The 21,287-nt window shown below is 47.7% G+C and overlaps 1 protein-coding gene across 1 annotated transcript in view; it reads right to left on the minus strand.

Moving 5' to 3' along the window:
• LOC147678699 (thialysine N-epsilon-acetyltransferase-like) overlaps positions 1-3,696 on the minus strand; it is a 97,577-nt gene extending 93,881 nt beyond the window's left edge. Inside the window, exon 1 of the mRNA XM_086946626.1 lies at positions 3,634-3,696. Within this exon, the coding sequence (XP_086802752.1) occupies positions 3,634-3,696 (63 nt within the window). The remainder of the gene's footprint in view (positions 1-3,633) is intronic.
• Between the last annotated feature and the right edge of the window lie 17,591 nt (positions 3,697-21,287).

The raw sequence follows: 21,287 nt of genomic DNA on the forward strand, positions 1-21,287 counted from the left end.
CTAGATACGACAGACATAGAAGTTATTTCTAATTTTGATAAGATCATCAACGTGATTAATGAAGCGCTGTGGATAGAAATTTACCACACATCAAAGAAAAGGAAGGGATGGTTCAATCACGAGTGTACGGCTGCCTATTCAAACTTAAAAGCTGCCTTGAGGAAATCGGTCAGGATCCCAAATGAGATAACAACTCTTAGAAAAATATATAATTCCGTACTAAAAACCAGGAAAAATGAGCTAAAAAACAAATTATGGGCTCAACTCCATGAAAGCTGTACCCATAAAAATTCCGTGGCGTTCTGGAAAGTGGTTAAGTCTCCCTTTCTAGCCAACAATTCTGACCATCCAAAATTAGAAGTAGCAATAGAGGAAAAGGATTGGGTTCACCATTTTTCTAAGATTTTTGCAATTAATACCAAGGCTGTGAATCAAGAGGACCCAAACCCTCAGAATTCTAAATCCCAAGAGGATTCAGATAGTCCCTATCCCATTGACCACCAGTTCTCATTGAAGCAAATTAATTTGGCTCTGACTGCAAGTAAAAATGGGAAGGCACCGGGCCCAGACGGTGTCCCTGTGGACCTTTTCAAAGTCCAGATGGACCTTTGGACCCCTCTTTTAACCAGAATTCTGAATGCAACATGCACTACAGGCCTAATGAAATCATGGTCCAAATCTATATTGGTCCCAATTTTTCAAAAAGGGGATCGGGGGTCGGCAACCTGCTATCGTCCAATCTCTCTCTTAGACTCCCTTGGAAAGGTGGCGGGTCGAGTCATTCTAGAGCAATTGCAAGATTGGGTGGACGATGGTAGGATCATCTCAGATCTGCAGTACGGGTTTCACCAGGGGTTGGGGACCATTGAACAGGCTTTAAATCTATCACTCCGCAGGATGTCAAGATTGGCTCTGTTGCAGACCAGCAAGGTCTGTGGTACTTCTCCTTTTTAAGGAAGCTGGGGCAAGCCTGGAACAACCAGGATCACAAGTCAGATTCAAGATGGCGATTTCAGGAGGCTCACTAACCAACGGGCAAGAAGCCGGGAAAACACGTCGCTCACAAATGTAAAGGCGGGGCCCACGGGATACTCGCGAAGGGTGGGGGCCTGGGCTTCGATTCAAATGATGCTCGGGGCTGGGGCGTCTTATACCCCAATGCACAACGTACTGAGATTTCAGGAAAGGAGTGCAGGTAGCAAACTGTAGGATGTCCAAGATGTCCGGTCCCACGTCTCTCGTGTCCGCCACAGGTCTCATCTTTGCTGTGGATGTGGGTCGGGGTCAGAGAAGTCTAGAAGTCCAGTTCTTGAGTTGCAGAGTCTTCGGGTTCCGGTGGGAGCCTTGAAACTGCAGACCGGCAAAGTTGCTGTTGGTGCCTGTTTGAACAGGGTGGTCACTCCTTGACCACAAGGGAGATGTCTTCCATCTTCTAGTCAGAATAGAATGTCGAAGGTCGAAGAATTCTGTATCAAAGTTTTGTTCCAGGATAATCTAAAGTCCTGGGGACACAGCTCCTATACTTATACTAAGGATGAGGGCTGGATTAGCTCCATAGGTCCCTCCTATGGGTGGGCCTGAGAAGGGGGTGGTGTCTGTTGTAGCAGCATCCATTTTGTGATGCTGAGGCTCTGTTTAACTTTAACCGGGTAAAGCAGTAACTTATATGTCTTTTCCCTCTAGAAGGGTGGGATGCCACGCCCGCCGCCAGGATTGGTGGGGAGTAGTATTCCAAAGTGTTTGACACCTTACACAACATGTTTTGATAAAGCCAAACCAAAGTTAGCATTAACCACGAGGATTATAATGCACTTAAGAGTATATGGTATGGCTATATCATAGAACAGCTATAAGGAGATGATACCGAAAGCTGCAGAGGGGCTCAGCTCATGCTAGGGCACCCTCTCACATAAAACCAAGCACTCTGCTTCCAGGATTGTCGAGGCCTACCATAGGAATGGCTTATAGGTGTATATGTGTCTATATATAAAGGTAGATATAGGTATACTATACCTAAGTGAGGGGTGATTAAACCACCTTACCCAGGCTGTGTGAACAGACCTGTGGTGTCAGTTTGGAAGGCAAACCACGGGTGGCACAATACATCGGGCAGCCCCTGGTAGGCCTAGGGTGCACCTAAGCCCTGGGTACCTATGGTACCTATGGTACACTATACAGGGGCTCACAAGGGTGACCCAGTAACCAATCTGGTATGCACCTAAAGTGCATGGTATCAATTTAGAGAGAGAACTTGTTGGGGTGACCATAGGAAGCAGACCCTACTCTCCTACAACCCCTCTGACTGTGATCCTATTCCCAGCTGAGTGAGGACTCCCCCCTCTGGCAGTGGTCCAAATCTCTGCTGAGGGAGGACTCAACCCTCTGACTGTGATCCTATTCTCTGCTGTGTGAGGACTCAACCCTCTGACTGTGGTCCTATTCCCTGCTGAGTGAGGACTCCCCCCTCTGACTGTGATCCTATTCCCTGCTGAGTGAGGTCTCCCCCCTCTGGCAGTGGTCCTAATCTCTGCTGAGGGAGGACTCAACCCTCTGACTGTGGTCTTAATCCCTGCTGAGTGAGGACTCATCCCTCTGACTGTGGTCACTTTCTCCTCCGCTGAGGCCTGTCGCAAACTCTGTTATTGAAGGGTCGCCTCAACGCCCTCTGTCAGTAACTGAGTGCTGGTCCATGCCATGTCTGTCTCTTACAGGAGGATTACCCATGTGGCGGGGGTGGGGACGGATCTCTCCTGTCTCTGATCCCTGCTGTGCCCGTCAGCTATCGAGTGGGGGGTGGGTCAGTTCATGTGACCGAGGGCTTATTCCTCCTGTCTCTAACCCCCCCCCCCCCCCCCCCCCATTTCCTGCCAGCTACTGAGGGCGCGTGGCATCAATGCATAAACCCTAAAACCGACTGGCCCTGTCTCTAACCCCCCCGTTTCTGTGCATCAATGCATGTAATTCAGGGCTGACTCTGCCTCTAACCCCTCTGTATCTAACCCCCCTCTTCCCCCCTGTTCATGTCAGCTACTGTGGGCGCGTGGCATCAATGCATGAGCCCTAGGGTTGACCCTGTCTCTAACCCCCCTCCGCATCATGTGAGCTACTGAGGGCGCAGGACATCAATGCATGAGCCGGAAGACTGACCCTATCTCTCACTCTGGTCTCTAAACTCCTCCTCTCCTTCCCTTCAGCTACTGCGGGCGCGGCAGCAATAAGTGTCATTGAGGGCTGACCCTGTCTCTAACCCCCCTATACTTGTGCATCAATGCATGAGCCCTAGGGCTCTTGTCTCTAAACCCCCCTTCCCTTCAGCTACTGAGTGCGTGCGGCAGCAATACATGTCATTGAGGGCTGACCCCGTCTATGTGAGCAGCCCCAAGGCTTACCACGTCTCTAACCCCCTGCTTCTGTCAGCTACCGAGTGCGCGTGGCATCAATGTATGAACCCGAGGGCTGACCCTGTCTCTTCCTCCGGTCTCCTGCTCCCATCAGCTGCTGAGGGTGCATGGCATCTTTACGCGAGTGACTCTGTCTCTCCCTCCTGTCACTAACCGCCCCCCCACCTACCCGCGGCGCGTGGCATCAATGCATGTCACTGAGGGCTGCGCCCCAGCCCCTCCGGCTGCTCACCCGAATCATCCTCATGATGTCTCTGCAGTCCTCCTTGACGGCCAGCCTGACGGTGCACTGCATGCTGAGGGCTCCTGTCCCTACAACAAGCTCCTACTGCTGCCACTACACCCAGCCTCCGCTGCCCGTGCGACCTAGGCTTGGCTATTTATAGCCTAGAGGTCTGTTTGGCAGTGTGTGTAGGAGTGTGTGTGTGGGTAGGGGAGGGGGTGGAGGCATTAGGGCTGACATGACAATGTCTCACAGCCAGCGGTAGAAGTGGGCGGGGACGGAAGGGCACTGCGTGCCCCTACTTCTAAAAATTATTTCAGCCCGTTCCCCTACTTCTTTCTTTCAATAAAGCATCCCGGGACGGCAAGAATAGTCCTACTTAAAGCGAGAACTTTTTTTTCAGCTTCCAGGGGCAGCTCGCACTTCTCTGTTGTTTCCAGAGGCTGCAGCAGCCCCTCCCTGAGCTAGCACATTGTCATTCCGATTGAAGCTGATTGAGGCTGATTATCCCCTTTGGAATGACAATGCGCCCGCCCGCTGCCTTCCGTTAGCCTAAGCCCGTGAGATCTCCATGAGGTGTCTCTGGAATCTGGGTGCAGGCCATGGCTCATTTTGCAACAAATATACCGCCAGATAAGAGCTCTGCCAATTGAGGTCAGAGTTCCCAATCTGTCAAACTCTAACGGGCACATGCATCATTGCAGCTGTTTGCGAATCCTAAATTGCGAAAATTAAGGAATCGCAATTTAGAAATCGCTAACGGCAATGCATGATTAATTCGCAAATATTTTTGCGATTTCTTAATTTTCCTTAATTGCGATTCACATTTTAATCATGCATTGCATTTAAGGAATCGCAAAAATGTGATTCCTTAAATGCAATCGCATTTTTAGTAATCGAAAAAAATTGCGATTTCTAAAAAATTGTTTAATGCATCCCAAAAAGTGATTTTGGAATCGCAAACGGCCGAATTTTGCGAATCGCACCGTTTGCGGCTCCAAAATCGCTTGATGCATGTGGCTGTAAGGCTCTTATTCTCTTTAAATAATGAATACATAATTTTTTCTGGCAAGAGCATGTGGGCTGTTGCATATTTTCTCTAGTTTTTCATTTAAACTATTAGCAATTTTAACGTAAGATTAATTGCATCCCAGGAACCAAGTGGCAACCTTGGGTCACACATATTTTTCATGTTATCCGAAACAAATAAAAGCACCCCTTCTTTCTTCGATGTATTAACCATATTTAAAAAAAAACAATGGGTCTCCACGTGCACTCTTCTCCATTTGTATCTTTAACTAGACCTAAAAACAGTAGTGTCTCGTAAAACCTCCTTAGCCATTAACAGAAAATCAATGGATGTTTAATAGTCGATTTTCAGTGATTCATGCCACCTTGTGTAATTTGTCAATGTTGTACACAGAGTGAACTGGGCAGGAGCAGTGATGGGAAAGAAGAGGTGACTGGGCAGGAGAGTGACTAGGCAGGAGAGGTGACTGGGCAGGAGAGGCAACAGGGCAGTAGAGGCGACTGGGCAGGAGAGGCGACTGGGCAGGAGAGGTGACAGGGCAGGAGAGGTGACCGGGCTGGAGAGGTGACAGGGTGACCGGGCAGGAGAGGTGACTGGGCAGGAGAGGTGACGGGTCAGGAGCAGTGACGGGACAGGAGAGGCGACAGGAAAGGAGCGGTGAACGGGCAGGAGCAGTGAACGGGCAGGAGCAGTGAACGGGCAGGAGCAAAGATGGGGCAGGAGAAATGACAGGGAAGGAGCGGTGACAGGGTAGGAGAAGTGACCGGGCAGGAGAAAGTGACAGGGCAGGAGAAGTGAATTGTACTTATGTTCCTTGCCTATTTATTTATATACTATTGCATGACATCTACAGATGTGTCTGCAAAGCATAACTGTTGACCCAACTTTTTGTCCTGAATTTTGACCCCTTGTCCTGAACTCTTACACTCACCATCCTGAATTTGCAAGCATGCCAGTTGGCCACCCTAGTCTGGAGTGCCCACAACCTCCTCCCCCTTCCCTTCTATCTACGGGCACACAAACTAGTTTATTTTAACAAACTGACTACACTGAACTGAGTACATGGGCGCCCTAAACTGTAAACACATTGAATAACACAAAAGACTTGGGATTAGACAGTGCCGCCAAATCTGGGACTAGTAGAAAGGTCATGAAGAGGCAGAACACACAGCTCCTATTCTAAAGAGCTGGGTGATCCTCTGACTTGACAAGGCACCGTCTGGGTCACGCTGCTTCCAATCCACTTATGGCAAGCATGTCTCTGAACCAGCAAGAGGAGAGCTTAGCCTCTGGCACAAAACAGGAACCTCTGCCTCAGCAAGGGTTCGGCTGGGAGTTTACCCGGCCTGGACCCAAACCCATCTCTGCACAATACAACTTCTCTTCAACTCAAAGTCACAGGACTGCAGATGCCATGAATGCATTCTGCCTTTACTTCTGTTCTGTTCGGCATGGCCCTAAAAAAATTTCAAAATTGTCTAGAAGTTAAAAAAACATTATATTGCTTGTTAGAAAGATTATGTTAAGGGTGCAAACTTTAAAACATTTGCCAAAAGATTATGCATAGTTAAGCACAGGCAGGAATTGTACAGGAAGTTCAAAAGGGTAAGTGGTCCTGTGTGAGGGTCCTTATGAATAACATTAATGTGCTTACCTCAGAGGTCTACCCAGATACCTTCTTTTGTGTACCAAACATGCTCATGTGTGTCATTCAGGCAGGAACCCAATTCAAAGGATATTCAGGAAGAATCTGTATCTTACACTAACAGTGATCCATGACGTTTATATCTAATAAGTATACATATCTGCAGTATTGCATTGAAAAAGGCAACTATGCCGGACTGGCCGTTCCAGGCATCAGGAGTTTCCCAGGGCTACTGGAAGGGTAGGGGCCAGTTTAGTTTGGGGGGACCGGTTTTGTACAAGTGAAGGAGTTTTAAAAACACAGCAAAGTTCTTTGTATATTCATCAGGTTTTGGTCAACAATACAAGTGCCAAGATAACTTTGGTGATCAATGTACCTGCTGGAGAGAGATGGGAGTGTATTTTGTCTAGTGGCTGTTTTACTCATCTAAGGTAGCGCAGAGGGGTAATATGCCTGTTGCAAAGAACGTGTACCATGTATATCAAAGAGCAATATGTTATGTGCATAGTTCAGTGGGTACTGCTTTGTGTTCACTTCTCGAAAAAAAGGACACTTGAATACATATGACCTGGCAGCTTGGGCTGGACTGGTCCCATTGGGTGCAGGATCAAGACTGATTTGCATATGGCTGGGTCCAAACTGGAATGGCATGGTGAGCAAAAAACAATGGATTTAGGTCCAGATCTCTGTACTGGGGTGAATGTATGACATTGTTCTGCATTCTGTCCATCAGTTGTTCTTTTTGCTTTTGTCACCCCGAGTGGGACGGGTATGTCCAGACATGGGTCCTGTGCTCTCCATGCCACTGGAATCAAGCTATCCTGGCAGATGAGGCCTGAAAGCCCGAAACCGGTTCTAGGATGCTTGATTCCAGTCCAGGGAGGATCTGGCCTGGTAGTTCGGGCTGGACTGTTCCCATTGGGCGCAGGATCAAGACTGATTTGCATATGTTGCACGCTTTACATAAACCTGCATTCTCTATGAGTGTTTGATTTTTCCTGAATTAAACCTAAAATAAACATGTTTATCCATTGTTTGAATTAAATAACGTTATAAGCTGTAACTGGTCAGTGAAATGCTAAACGTACAAAAAATTGGAATGTTTTGCTATTTCTAGCCACACCCCTGACTCCACCCACTGATCCAATCTTCGGTTATTCCCGCCCCCTGATTCTCTAACCACAGTTCCTCTACTTTTTTTTCCCCACTTCGACCACTGCTCACAGCCTGTGGGTGCCCTCTTCCCAGCCCTGCGCAGACCCTACTCTCAAGGCCCAGACTTCAGAGGGCGAGGGAAGGGATTTAAGTGGGTCGGGTCCTAAAAAGCAGGCGCTGGGGCTCCCCATTCCCCCCCTCATCGTCAGTGTAAAAAAAATGTTAACTCTGAAGTCTGGGCCTTGAGAGTAGGGTCTGCGCTTGTTGAAGGCAGGCGCACAATACCCAATGGGTAGAACCATCAGGTGGCGGCTGGGTTGCCCCAGCTGGAGTTGGTGTCTTCCAGCCTGATGTTCAATTAGGGTGATCAACCATCCATAAATTTCACGGACCATCCCTGATTTGGATCTCACCTCCATAGTCTGTGATGATCTGTGATGAATTACAGTTTGTATTTTTGGGCATTGGCGAACAGTACTGGCTGTTCCCCTGCGAATGCCTCTGCTCCCTGATGTGTGGGGGCAGTCTCCACTCATCCTCTGATCACAAGAGGTGCTCATTGTCATTGTGTATGCAATACAGAATGACAAAGGGCCAGTCTGGGCTGTTTCAGCATGTGTTGGGCCTCCTCCTGCCTTGGTCTAGGGCAACCATTCTGTTTTAACAGTAAATAAAAAAAATGTTGCACGTCACGAAATGAAAGAAATGTACAGAATCCTGTTCATGTAAAGAAGCCAGCGAAAGAAGTTAAAACAAGCACTGGCATAGCCCATAGGTCTCGCCTTTGGGACCACATAAGTGTTTAGCCATGCAACAGTTGATGTTGTTGCACCAAATTTAGTGTGCGGGATAACTAAACACGTATAAGTTCCTAAAGGCGAGACATAGTGGCTATGCCAATGCTTGTTACACTGGGATGTGGTACACCATACGGATGGTGGTTCCGTGTGAGTATACAGTTGGCTGAATGGTCTTGAATGAATAACTGTGTAATGGGATCTGACTTGTTTAGATAAGACATTTTTGTAGTTAGGATATGTATTTTTAATGCATTGATATTTTTGTATTAGTATATCTTTCAAAGAAATGTTTCTCCTTGTATAAAAAAATAAAAATAAAACAATCAATGAAAAAATCTATAAAATGCCTTTATAAGTGTGTTAATGGTCCAGCCAGAGGGTCCAATTAAAGATATGACGCATAGCATATATTGAAGTGAAATAGGTAGAGCTATTTTGTGTAAATATTGGTTTTCTTTCCCCTGGCTCTCTACCTACATTCGTCTTTCAGCGGTCCCCTTTTGTCATATTAATGGAAGGAGGAGGCAGAAGAGCCCTGTCAGAGTAAGAGCCCGCGGGCTGTCCCGCCCGCCTGGCTCCCTTCTCTGGACTCTTACACTGGAAGCAGCAGAGGTGGGGTTTCATTTTTTGACAGCTATTTACTTAAACAGATTAGTTTTTAGAAGAATGGGCTATAACATTGAGTCTGTGCATATATAAAGTGTGGGTGACTATATTCAATAAAAGTGAGTGTGTATGTACAGAATTTGTGTACCTACATTAAAGAGTATGCTGTGCGTGTGCTTTCTGCCATAGCGTGTGGCTCTGTGCGAGCGCATAAAGGGGTCTTTTTGTGGGCATGCAATGGATGTGTGCATAGAGGGACTCTGCCTATGTGCTTGTCTATGTGTGTAGGAATATTGTGCAAGTGTGTAGAAATAAAGCATTCAGACACTGGTGGGTATTTGAGAAAAATGTGTGTGGGGGGTGATGTATGTGAGTGCATAAACACAAATAAAGAGTGTGTGCACAATGAGAGGGCAATCAACAGTTACACGGCCGCCCAGTCCATGGCAAGTTGGAGGAGAGAAGTAGAACATGGGTCCGGACTCCGGAATTGTGATATGTATGTATGCTGACAAAACTCAATAAAATACGTTAAAAAAAACAGAAGGCAAGTCAACAGATCCTTGTCTGGCGGGTCCTAAACTTAATTTGTTGACAACAATTTATTTATTTATTTATTTATTTATTCAAAGTTTTATATAGCGCGAACAAGATCTTTGCAGATATCAGAGCGCTTTACAGAAATAGGTGTAGGGGCAACTGGAGGGTGGATAAATCCACTATGGGGTACAATATGGTAGCCTAGCAGTAAAGGGTAGCAGCAGTACATATATAACACCAGTAAATGACATGTAAATAATAGTACAGAAACAGTACCGAGTCTTGGGTCCCGCATCAATAGTGACCAGGTGAACTTAGGCATTTACCTCTTTCTTAAAGCTCGCAGGGACAGGGGGTAGGGGCAGCAGGAGGGTAATTGGAACCAACTAATAGGAGCAATATAGTAGTCGGTAGTAAGTGAAATAGCATACTAGGATATCAGTCATGTGCAAAAATAATACCAATAGTCAATCCGGTAACCAGTCCAGCGACAACGGTGCAGAAGACTGTTCCAGCAGCAGAAGAGTTCAAGTGAACTTGGCCATAAGATTGGCTTTTACCTCTTTCTTAAAAAGTGCTGTGGAGGAGATTAGCCTGGTTTCAGGAGGGAGTGAGTTCCAGATCCTGGGAGCCATTCCTGAGAAGGAGCGTTTGCATGTTTTTTCCTTCCGGAATCTACGAGGTTTCAGGAGTAGATTTTTTGTGCTTCTATTGGATCTCGAGCCTCCAGATATAGCCAGCTTTTGGGTGAGGTAGCTGGGTGACTTGTGGTGAACGGCCGAGTGTGTCATAACGGCTATTTTCAGCTGCATTCTGGCCTCAAAGGGCAGCCAGTTCAGGGATTTTAACAACAACTAACAAGTTCTGGTACTGTCCCAATAAAAGTATAGCAGTGCTGCTGACAAGTTCAGGTACTGTCCCAATAAAAGTATAGCAGTGCTGCTGACAAGTTCTGGTACTGTCCCAATAAAAGTATAGCAGTGCTGCTGACAAGTTCTGGTACTGTCCCAATAAAAGTATAGCAGTGCTGCTGACAAGTTCAGGTACTGTCCCAATAAAAGTATAGCAGTGCTGCTGACAAGTTCTGGTACTGTCCCAATAAAAGTATAGCAGTGCTGCTGACAAGTTCAGGTACTGTCCCAATAAAAGTATAGCAGTGCTGCTGACAAGTTCAGGTACTGTCCCAATAAAAGTATAGCAGTGCTGCTGACAAGTTCAGGTACTGTCCCAATAAAAGTATAGCAGTGCTGCTGACAAGTTCTGGTACTGTCCCAATAAAAGTATAGCAGTGCTGCTGACAAGTTCAGGTACTGTCCCAATAAAAGTATAGCAGTGCTGCTGACAAGTTCTGGTACTGTCCCAATAAAAGTATAGCAGTGCTGCTGACAAGTTCAGGTACTGTCCCAATAAAAGTATAGCAGTGCTGCTGACAAGTTCAGGTACTGTCCCAATAAAAGTATAGCAGTGCTGCTGACAAGTTCTAGTACTGTCCCAATAAAAGCATAGCAGTGCTGCTCTCAAGGTCTAGTTCTGACCCAATAAAAGTATAGCAGTGCTGCTGACAAGTTCTGGTACTGTCCCAATAAAAGTATAGCAGTGCTGCTGTCAAGTTCTAGTACTGTCCTAATAAAGGTATATCAGTGCTGCTGACAAGTTCTGGTACTGTCCCAATAAAAGTATAGCAGTGCTGCTGACAAGTTCCGGTACTGTCCCAATAAAAGTATAGCAGTGCTGCTGACAAGTTCAGGTACTGTCCCAATAAAAGTATAGCAGTGCTGCTGACAAGTTCAGGTACTGTCCCAATAAAAGTATAGCAGTGCTGCTGACAAGTTCAGGTACTGTCCCAATAAAAGTATAGCAGTGCTGCTGACAAGTTCTGGTACTGTCCCAATAAAAGTATAGCAGTGCTGCTGACAAGTTCAGGTACTGTCCCAATAAAAGTATAGCAGTGCTGCTGACAAGTTCAGGTACTGTCCCAATAAAAGTATAGCAGTGCTGCTGACGAGTTCTAGTACTGTCCCAATAAAAGCATAGCAGTGCTGCTCTCAAGGTCTAGTTCTGACCCAATAAAAGTATAGCAGTGCTGCTGACAAGTTCTGGTACTGTCCCAATAAAAGTATAGCAGTGCTGCTGTCAAGTTCTAGTACTGTCCTAATAAAGGTATATCAGTGCTGCTGACAAGTTCTGGTACTGTCCCAATAAAAGTATAGCAGTGCTGCTGACAAGTTCCGGTACTGTCCCAATAAAAGTATAGCAGTCCTGCTAACAAGTTCTGGTACTGTCCCAATAAAAGTATAGCAGTGCTGCTTTCAAGTTCTAGTACTGTCCCAATAAAGGTATAGCAGTGCTGCCACTGCTAACACGTTCTGGTACTGTCCCAATAAAAGTATAGCAGTGCTGCTGACAAGTTCTGGTACTGTCCCAATAAAAGTATAGCAGTGCTGCTGACAAGTTCTAGTACTGTCCCAATAAAAGTATAGCAGTGGTGCTGACAAGTTCTAGTATTGTCCCAATAAAAGCATAGCAGTGCTGCTCTCAAGTTCTAGTTCTGACCCAATAAAAGTATAGCAGTGCTGCTGACAAGTTCTGGTACTGTCCCAATAAAAGTATAGCAGTGCTGCTGTCAAGTTCTAGTACTGTCCCAATAAAGGTATAGCAGTGCTGCCACTGCTAACAAGTTCTGGTACTGTCCCAATAAAAGTATAGCAGTGCTGCTGACAAGTTCTGGTACTGTCCCAATAAAAGTATAGCAGTGGTGCCCCCTATAGACCCACTAGAGCGCTTCGCTCGGAGCACGGAAACCTGATTACGATCCCTAAGGTGAAAAAGGCCCGCATAGGTGGCCGCCGCTTCTCGGTAAACACTGGAAACAAGTGGAATGCACTCCCTCTGAGTCTCAGAACAGAACCTAACCTCCTCCGGTTCAGAAAAGCCCTCAAAACTCTTCTCTTCCCCTAAAACTGTCACTTGTCCGGACTACACCCCCTCGTGAGTAATATGGTTTTTTAGCGCTGGGATACCCACTGGGTGACTACGCGCTCTACAAAACTTTAAATAAATAAATAAATAAGTTCTGGTATTGTCCCAATAAAAGTATAGCAGTGCTGCTGACAAGTTCTGGTACTGTCTCAATAAAAGCATAGCAGTGCTGCTCTCAAGTTCTGGTTCTGACCCAATAAAAGTATAGCAGTGCTGCTGACAAGTCCTGGTACTGTCCCAATAAAAGTATAGCAGTGCTGTTGACAAGTTCTGATACTGTCTCAATAAAAGCATAGCAGTGCTGCTCTCAAGTTCTAGTTCTGACCCAATAAAAGTATAGCAGTGCTGCTGACAAGTTCTGGTACTGTCCCAATAAAAGTATAGCAGTGCTGCTGACAAGTTCTGGTACTGTCCCAATAAAAGTATAGCAGTGCTGCTGTCAAGTTCTAGTACTGTCCTAATAAAGGTATATCAGTGCTGCCACTGCTAACAAGTTCTGGTACTGTCCCAATAAAAGTATAGCAGTGCTGCTGTCAAGTTCTAGTACTGTCCCAATAAAGGTATATCAGTGCTGCCACTGCTAACAAGTTCTGGTACTGTCCCAATAAAAGTATAGCAGTGCTGCTGACAAGTTCTGGTACTGTCCCAATAAAAGTATAGCAGTGCTGCTGACAAGTTCTGGTACTGTCCCAATAAAAGTATAGCAGTGCTGCTGTCAAGTTCTAGTACTGTCCCAATAAAGGTATATCAGTGCTGCCACTGCTAACAAGTTCTGGTACTGTCCCAATAAAAGTATAGCAGTGCTGCTATCAAGTTCTGGTACTGTCCCAATAAAAGTATAGCAGTGCTGCTGACAAGTTCTGGTACTGTCCCAATAAAAGTATAGCAGTGCTGCTGACAAGTTCTGGTACTGTCCCAATAAAAGTATAGCAGTGCTGCTGTCAAGTTCTAGTACTGTCCTAATAAAGGTATATCAGTGCTGCCACTGCTAACAAGTTCTGGTACTGTCCCAATAAAAGTATAGCAGTGCTGCTGTCAAGTTCTAGTACTGTCCCAATAAAGGTATATCAGTGCTGCCACTGCTAACAAGTTCTGGTACTGTCCCAATAAAAGTATAGCAGTGCTGCTGTCAAGTTCTGGTACTGTCCCAATAAAAGTATAGCAGTGCTGCTGACAAGTTCTAGTACTGTCCCAATAAAGGTATATCAGTGCTGCCACTGCTAACAAGTTCTGGTACTGTCCCAATAAAAGTATAGCAGTGCTGCTGTCAAGTTCTGGTACTGTCCCAATAAAAGTATAGCAGTGCTGCTGTCAAGTTCTAGTACTGTCCCAATAAAGGTATATCAGTGCTGCCACTGCTAACAAGTTCTGGTACTGTCCCAATAAAAGTATAGCAGTGCTGCTGACAAGTTCTGGTACTGTCCCAATAAAAGTATAGCAGTGCTGCTGACAAGTTCTGGTACTGTCCCAATAAAAGTATAGCAGTGCTGCTGTCAAGTTCTAGTACTGTCCCAATAAAGGTATATCAGTGCTGCCACTGCTAACAAGTTCTGGTACTGTCCCAATAAAAGTATAGCAGTGCTGCTATCAAGTTCTGGTACTGTCCCAATAAAAGTATAGCAGTGCTGCTGACAAGTTCTGGTACTGTCCCAATAAAAGTATAGCAGTGCTGCTGACAAGTTCTGGTACTGTCCCAATAAAAGTATAGCAGTGCTGCTGTCAAGTTCTAGTACTGTCCTAATAAAGGTATATCAGTGCTGCCACTGCTAACAAGTTCTGGTACTGTCCCAATAAAAGTATAGCAGTGCTGCTGTCAAGTTCTGGTACTGTCCCAATAAAAGTATAGCAGTGCTGCTGTCAAGTTCTGGTACCGTCCCGTTATATGTAAAGGGTTCCACATAGGAAGAAGTTGAGTCTTTCAAATATTTTGCTCTCGCAATCAACAGAAGCTTTAAATGGACCACTCCTATCCAAACCACCTTAAAAACAGCCTTGGCTCTGCTAAGGATGCCGAGGAAACATGGGTCCTGCTTCTCTAATCACATAGATAAAGTTTTCCATGCTAAAGTAGGGAGTCAAGTCTCTTAAAGTGCCAAGCTCGGGCGCTTGGAGAAGAATAAACTCCGTATTGGTTATTTTGAGAGGAATTTTTGGAAAGCAACGCTTAATCTGCCAATAAGCTTACCCATTGCTGTTTTGAAACCTGATGCACGCCATACCTCTGTGGGAGGCTGCTGTCAGACGGTTCCTATAAGGTACGGGCTAAAAAGATTACAAGCATCCGGGATAACTTGGTCGATGGGTCCTTGGAAGCACATTTTACAGTGAGTAACCTTCAAGCTGCTCACCCACGCCTACAAATGCCTTCACAACATCGGACTCCAATACCTCAAAGAGAGAATTTCCTTCCAAGCACCCAAGAGAAAACTCTGATCCACCAACCTCCTCCTCGACGAAACCCCACGCATCCGCAGAGCCAAAACGGGCCGAAAGGCTTTCTCCTACTTAGCGGCCAAGACGAGGTCCCGATCGACATCAGGCGTGCCTCCTCTCTGAACATCTTCAGGAAGACGTTTAAGACCTGGCTCTTTGACTGAACAGAGCTAGTAGTCGGTATAGTGGGATGTTTGGCCCCTCAGCAAGAGCTCAGCTATAGGCTACTTTGCTATCCAGACACAGGGATAGCGAGAGGGTGTATGTGGATGCCTGTTGTTAAATGGTCCTTGAGCGGAAGAAATCCAGCAGTTTCATGCAGATGTTTGTGCGGCGTCTCGGAGGACATGTGACATTCCATGTTGAACTTGAATATATGTAATTCCATAAGACGGAGGACACCCAACAAGATGCTGCACAAGAACAGCTGGGAGACCCGGGTGGACACATATATTTCCTCTTAAGCGTCCTTTCAGGGTATGACCTGTATGTCTGTATGCGAGGAGAAGCTGGAATCTCTGCAGAGGGAGAATGCTGCAGCCTCCCCTCCGCCTCAGAATGAACATTGTACGGATCAGCAGAACATGCCCCCTCCAGCCTGCTTCTAACTAACTCTGATCGGCCAAAGCAGGATTGTGGCAAACTGGGGAAGATCTGGCTTTTAAAGTCTTGAATGTAGAGTCTTTATGCTGCATAGTTGTTAGTTCTCTTTTTCAACTAATTTTTAGCCTTTATTATGTGTGTAAAAATTGTTTTGTAGGAAAGTCAGCTACGCTCTGCATTGTGGGCTGAAAAACACTTTTAAGAAATCTGGGTCCCATGATATGTTTAGTAGCCTGCTGAGGGGTTCTGGTACTGTCCCAGTATATGCATAGCGGCTCCTGCTGAGGGGTTCTGGTACTGTCCTAGTACATGCATAGCGGCCCTGCCGAGGGGTTCTGGTACTGTACTAGTATATGCATAGCAGCCCTGCTGAGGGGTTCTGGTACTGTCCCAGTATATGCATAGCAGCCCTGCTGAGGGGTTCTGCTAGCGCACAATTATATGTTTAGCACCCTGCTGAGGGGTTCTGGTACTGTCCTAGTACATGCATAGCGGCCCTGCCGAGGGGTTCTGGTACTGTACTAGTATATGCATAGCAGCCCTGCTGAGGGGTTCTGGTACTGTCCCAGTATATGCATAGCATAGCGGCTCAGCTGAGGGGTTCTGGTACTGTCCCAGTATTTGCATAGCGGCCCTGCTGAGGGGTTCTGCAACCACACCATTATATGTTTAGCACCCTGCTGAGGGGTTCTGGTACTGTCCCAGTATATGCATAGCATAGCGGCTCAGCTGAAGGGTTCTGGTACTGTCCCAGTATTTGCATAGCGGCCCTGCTGAGGGGTTCTGCCACCACACTATTATATGTTTAGCACCCTGCTGAGGGGTTCTGGTACTGTCCCAGTATATATTTAGCAGCCCTGCAGAGGGGTTCTGGTACTGTCCCAGTATATGCATAGCGGCCCTGCTGAGGGGTTCTGGTACTGTCCTAGTATATGCATAGCAGTCCTGCTGAGGGGTTCTGGTACTGTCCCAGTATATGCATAGCAGACCTGCTGAGGGGTTCGGCTACCGCACCATTATATGTTTAGCAGCCCTGCTGAGGGGTTCTGGTACTGTCCCTGTCCCTGCTGAGGGGTTCTATAACTGTCCCAGTATATGCATAGCGGTCCTGCTGAGGGATTCTGCCACCACACCATTATATGTTTAGCACCCTGCCGAGGGGTTCTGGTACTGTCCCAGTATATATTTAGCAGCCCTGCAGAGGGGTTCTGGTACTGTCCCAGTATATGCATAGCGGCCCTGCTGAGGGGTTCTGGTACTGTCCCAATATATGCATAGCAGCCCTGCTGAGGGGTTCTGGTACTGTCCCAATATATGCATAGCAGCCCTGCTGAGGGGTTCTGCTACCGCACCATTACATGTTTAGCGGCCCTGCTGAGGGGTTCTGGTACTGTCCGAGAAAATGCCTAGCGGCCCTGCTGAGGGGTTCTGCTACCGCATCATTATATGTTTAGCAGCCCTGCATAGGGGTTCTGGTACTGTCCCAATATAAGCATAGCAGCGCTGCAGAGGGGTTCTGCTACCGCACCATTACATGTTTAGCGGCCTTGCTGAGGGGCTCTGCTACCACACCATTATATGTTTAGATGCCCTGCGGAGGGGTTCCGGTACTGTCTGAGCATATGCATAGCAGCCCTGCTGAGGGGTTCTGGTACTGTCCTAGTATATGCATATCAGCCCTGCTGAGGGGTTCTGGTACTGTCTGGTACTGTCCCAGTATATGATTAGCAGCCCTGCTGAGGGGTTCTGCTACCGCACCATTACATGTTTAGCGGCCCTGCTGAGGGGTTCTAGTACCGTCCGAGAAAATGCTTAGCTGCCCAGCTGAGGGGTTCTGCTACCGAATCATTATATGTTTAGCAGCCCTGCTGAGGCATTCTTTTTTTTTTTTTAAAATTTTTGAAAACCTTTATTGTGCATGAATAAATGAACAAATACGGGCCTACAACCGCCAGGCCGGCCACCACATTTCGTCAGCACAAGTGCAAGCATGACAGTTCCCCGGCATTATTATTAAAGTTTCAAGAAACAATGAGCGTTACACTGGGAAGAAGCATGTCGCCAGGGGAGAGGAGAATTGAAGGTTAATTTTTATGATTTTTTTTAAGTTTTCATCATGAAATAAGTCAGTGAAGAATAAGAAATAAGAAGATTCGAGTCCGAACAGTAACTTCACGACATGGGTAAGCGGCGTTGCAGCTGAAAACAACAATGGAACGTAGCATCAGTTACAATATGGCGGTGCAAACAACGGCAAGTCGTCATCCAGAATTTACGCACCCCAAGTATCGCCGCCCCCACCCTGCCATCCCCAGCCCAGACCCAGATTCGAACCAGAGTAAAAGCGCGGAAAATAGAAAAAAGAAGGCCCATAGAACTAAAAAATGTACAAAGTACCCCACCCACCCTGCATCATTGTGGAGGCTACGGCCCATCCCCCCCCCACAGAGTGCCTGTCGCCCTGTAAGAACCCGAAATATAGACAAGGAAGGAGAAGGAAGAAAATGAAGAAAAAGAATAACGTGTATACCTATAATATAGGGAGCAAGAAAGAAAAATCAACCTAGACTCCCAGAGAGAAAAAGGTGGGGAGGAGCCCGTTCAATACCAGGTCACCCGGAAATCCCAGCCCTCGACAAACACCCCCATCATAGAGCACACCGTTACTAAGCATCGGCACAGACACAATCAGCTATTGCATTGCAAATGGGGAAGTCATAACATGGTACGTGTTCATGGAATAAGTGAATCAGTGCCAACCCCGTCCCCGGCAGCTAGCAAGTCAATAATAACAAAAAAACCCCTGACCCGATAGTGGATGCAACTTTGAACATACTTCCCCACGAAGACCCCCCCCCCCCCGCGCCTAACAGGACACGAGGAGGGCCAACTCCTAAGTCACCCGGGCTACCCCGATCACAATAGTCACCTCCCCCTAATCCTCATAAACAGTCAAGGAGTATCGAACATAAAGGAAATCGGGAAGGACATCGTGTAGCACAACATCGCGCTGAGGAGGCGCCCATCCCGAGTCCCAGCCATCCGTCAGACACAGTTCGCATGAATATGGGCACTTCTAGCCCTGGCCAGACCGCAAACGTAGTCCCAAACATAGCTCCAGTGAAAGCCCCGCCTCAGGTAGAACAAAGGGACAAGATGGCCGCACTCGGCAGAGAGATGAACCTCCAGGGCAAAATGGCCACGTCCAGTCACACACACTTTTGGCAGCCCAGAAGAACAACATTCCCAAGTCCATATAAAGTAGTAGGTTACAGGAACGTAGAATCGCATTGTGCAGGTTGTAAATATTCAATAAAAAAAGAAGCTGTGACCGCCGATCCACGTGGAATGATGGTGATGCCTTGGTCAGGATAGAGCTCGAGGGCAGGATAGGAAACTTTGTGCCAATGTCAGGGTCGACAGACAGCAGTGTATCCAAGGCATCAGAATCAGCAGTGCTTCTCAGTTCACAGGCGCGCTGCAACAATGTAGCCCGCACCTCGTCGTGAGGGGGCCGATCAGTGAGAAAAGGAGAGCGGTAAAGAGATACATCTCTGAGTCCAAGCGCTGCTTCATCTAGTTTCATTTCCAGCGCCCGAGAGCGCTCATACCAATCTGCCCTTAGTTCAGTGATCGCACTCATTATGGAAGCGCAGGTAAATGCAGGCTGGGGAGTCGCCTCGGCCGCAGTCTGGGGTGTATCACCGCGTCCCCCCCATCGCCCAAGCGCACTCCGTACAGCCTCTTCAGTAGCCGAGGTAAAGCCCACGCCAAACACAAAGGGGACGGCCGCCATGTTCACTGCGAGGGGTTTCACCGATAACCGAGGCAAGCTATCAGTAAACCGGCGGGGTGCAGACCACGGATAGCTGGATCCGTCTACAGCGGGTAGTGATGAGCAGGATACCCCCTCGCTTATCTGCCCGCAGGATCGAGGGAAACGGCAGGTCCCGGCAGGCGGTCCCACACACGGGAGAAAGGAGCAATGCGGCTCACCTCTGTGTCTCAAAAGGACTGTGAAGCTGGATGGACCCACCGTCGGTCGGCGCACACCGTTCAGCAAAGATAAATACAGGCTCTCCCACAGCTTAGAATCCGCATGGGGCGTCCAGTACTGCACTGCTCCCGCAGCTCACAGAATGGAAGACTTCTCCGGCGGCGTGCAGGGACACGGAGTCCGGCTCCAGGGCGCTATTACGTGCAGCAAATCAGTTCGCCCTATCGTCGGAGTTCGGACTGGTAGGGACACCGGAGGAACACCCCCGGTATCAGCGCGATGTGCGCTTCATCCCGCGACGACTCTGCGCCAGGATAGGGAACAGGATGGTGCCGCAGGGAACAAAGGATCGGGGAGCCGGGCGTCTACACGTCCGTCTCCGCCGCCATCTTGGCTCCTCCCCCTGCTGAGGCATTCTTGTACTGTCCCAGGATATGCATAGTGGCCCTGCTGAGGGGTTCTGCTACCGCACCATTACATGTTCAGCAGCCCTGCTGAGGGTTTCTGGTACTGTCCCAGTATATGCATAGCAGCCCTGCTGAAGGGTTCTGGTACTGTCCTAGCATATGCATTGCGGCCCTGCTGAGGGGTTCTGGTACTGTCCCAGTATATGCATAGTGGGCCTGCTGAGGGGTTCTGGTACTGTCCTAGCATATGCATAGCAGCCCTGCTGAGGGGTTCTGGTACTGTCCTAGTATATGCATTGCGGCCCTGCTTAGGGGTTCTGGTACTGTCTCAGTATATGCATAGCAGCCCTGCTGAGGGGTTCTGGTACTGTCTCCTGTCCCTGGCATCAGAATTTCCACTATACCTGTGATCTCCTACCACCTAGTGCCCCCCTCTGTTGAGGAGACTGATACGCTCCCAATGTCCCCTGCCCCTGAGAGAGCCAGACCTCTAATGGCTCCCTCCACTGATCACCCCGACCAAGGCACCTATAACAGAACCACCCCTAGACCTCCGAGCTCCTCCCCGCCAGTCATCCATCAAAATCGTGAGCTAGATACTCCTCCTCCAAAGACCCCGGAGCCTGCTCTAGCCAATCCTTCTCCCCTCCCACCGTCACATGCCCCCTTGACTGGTCCTCAAATTTCGAACCCTCGCCCCTGTGTACCCCTTTTTTATACTAATCTTGAAACTCTGCACTCCAGAGCAGCTAAACTCACCCAGAGCATTCATAGCTCCATTCTGGACCTTATGAACCTTCTTCACCTTGCCGAGATCTCAGTGGCTAACCTCAAGCCATTGCATACTTCCCCCCACCTAACACCGAGCCTCCCTAGCACCCTCTCCCGCTACCTATGAGACGCCTTCGCCCACAGAAACAAAGCTGCCTCCTCTCTGAGGAGGAATTCCGGGCTTTCACACTCACTTACAACACTCCCACTTACAACACTCCCACCGCCTTCTCTAATCCAAGACCACAACTCTACCCCAGCCATCCCCCATCCGCTAAACATGAGTCCCGAACACCCCATCAGCACGGTCACCATCAACCCCAACAGGCCAGCTACCCTCCACAACAGAAGTGTGGTAAAAAGCAACCTGGCGCCTGTATTTCTATCCGCCCAGACTCCTGACTCTCCTCCAGACACCCCCTTATCTGTTCTTTTAATCGACTGCTGTTCAGCAGTCAAACATGCTGCCGACATTGCTGACCTCGTCCTGGACAAAAACCTACACCTAGCCATACTAACTGAATCCTAGCTAAATGAATACTCTTCCCCATGCCTGGACCTTTTAGTCCCGCCCAATTATTATTATTTTTTTTCTCTTAAATTTTTTATTGACAACACGACAAGGAAAAATACAAAAGCAAAACATTTACGGAAAGAAGACAGAGAATAGCAACACAGCAGCAGAATGAAATTAGAA

Source organism: Lissotriton vulgaris, chromosome 12, assembly GCF_964263255.1.
Source record: "Lissotriton vulgaris chromosome 12, aLisVul1.2, whole genome shotgun sequence".
In the NCBI taxonomy this organism is placed as follows: Eukaryota; Metazoa; Chordata; class Amphibia; order Caudata; family Salamandridae; genus Lissotriton; species Lissotriton vulgaris.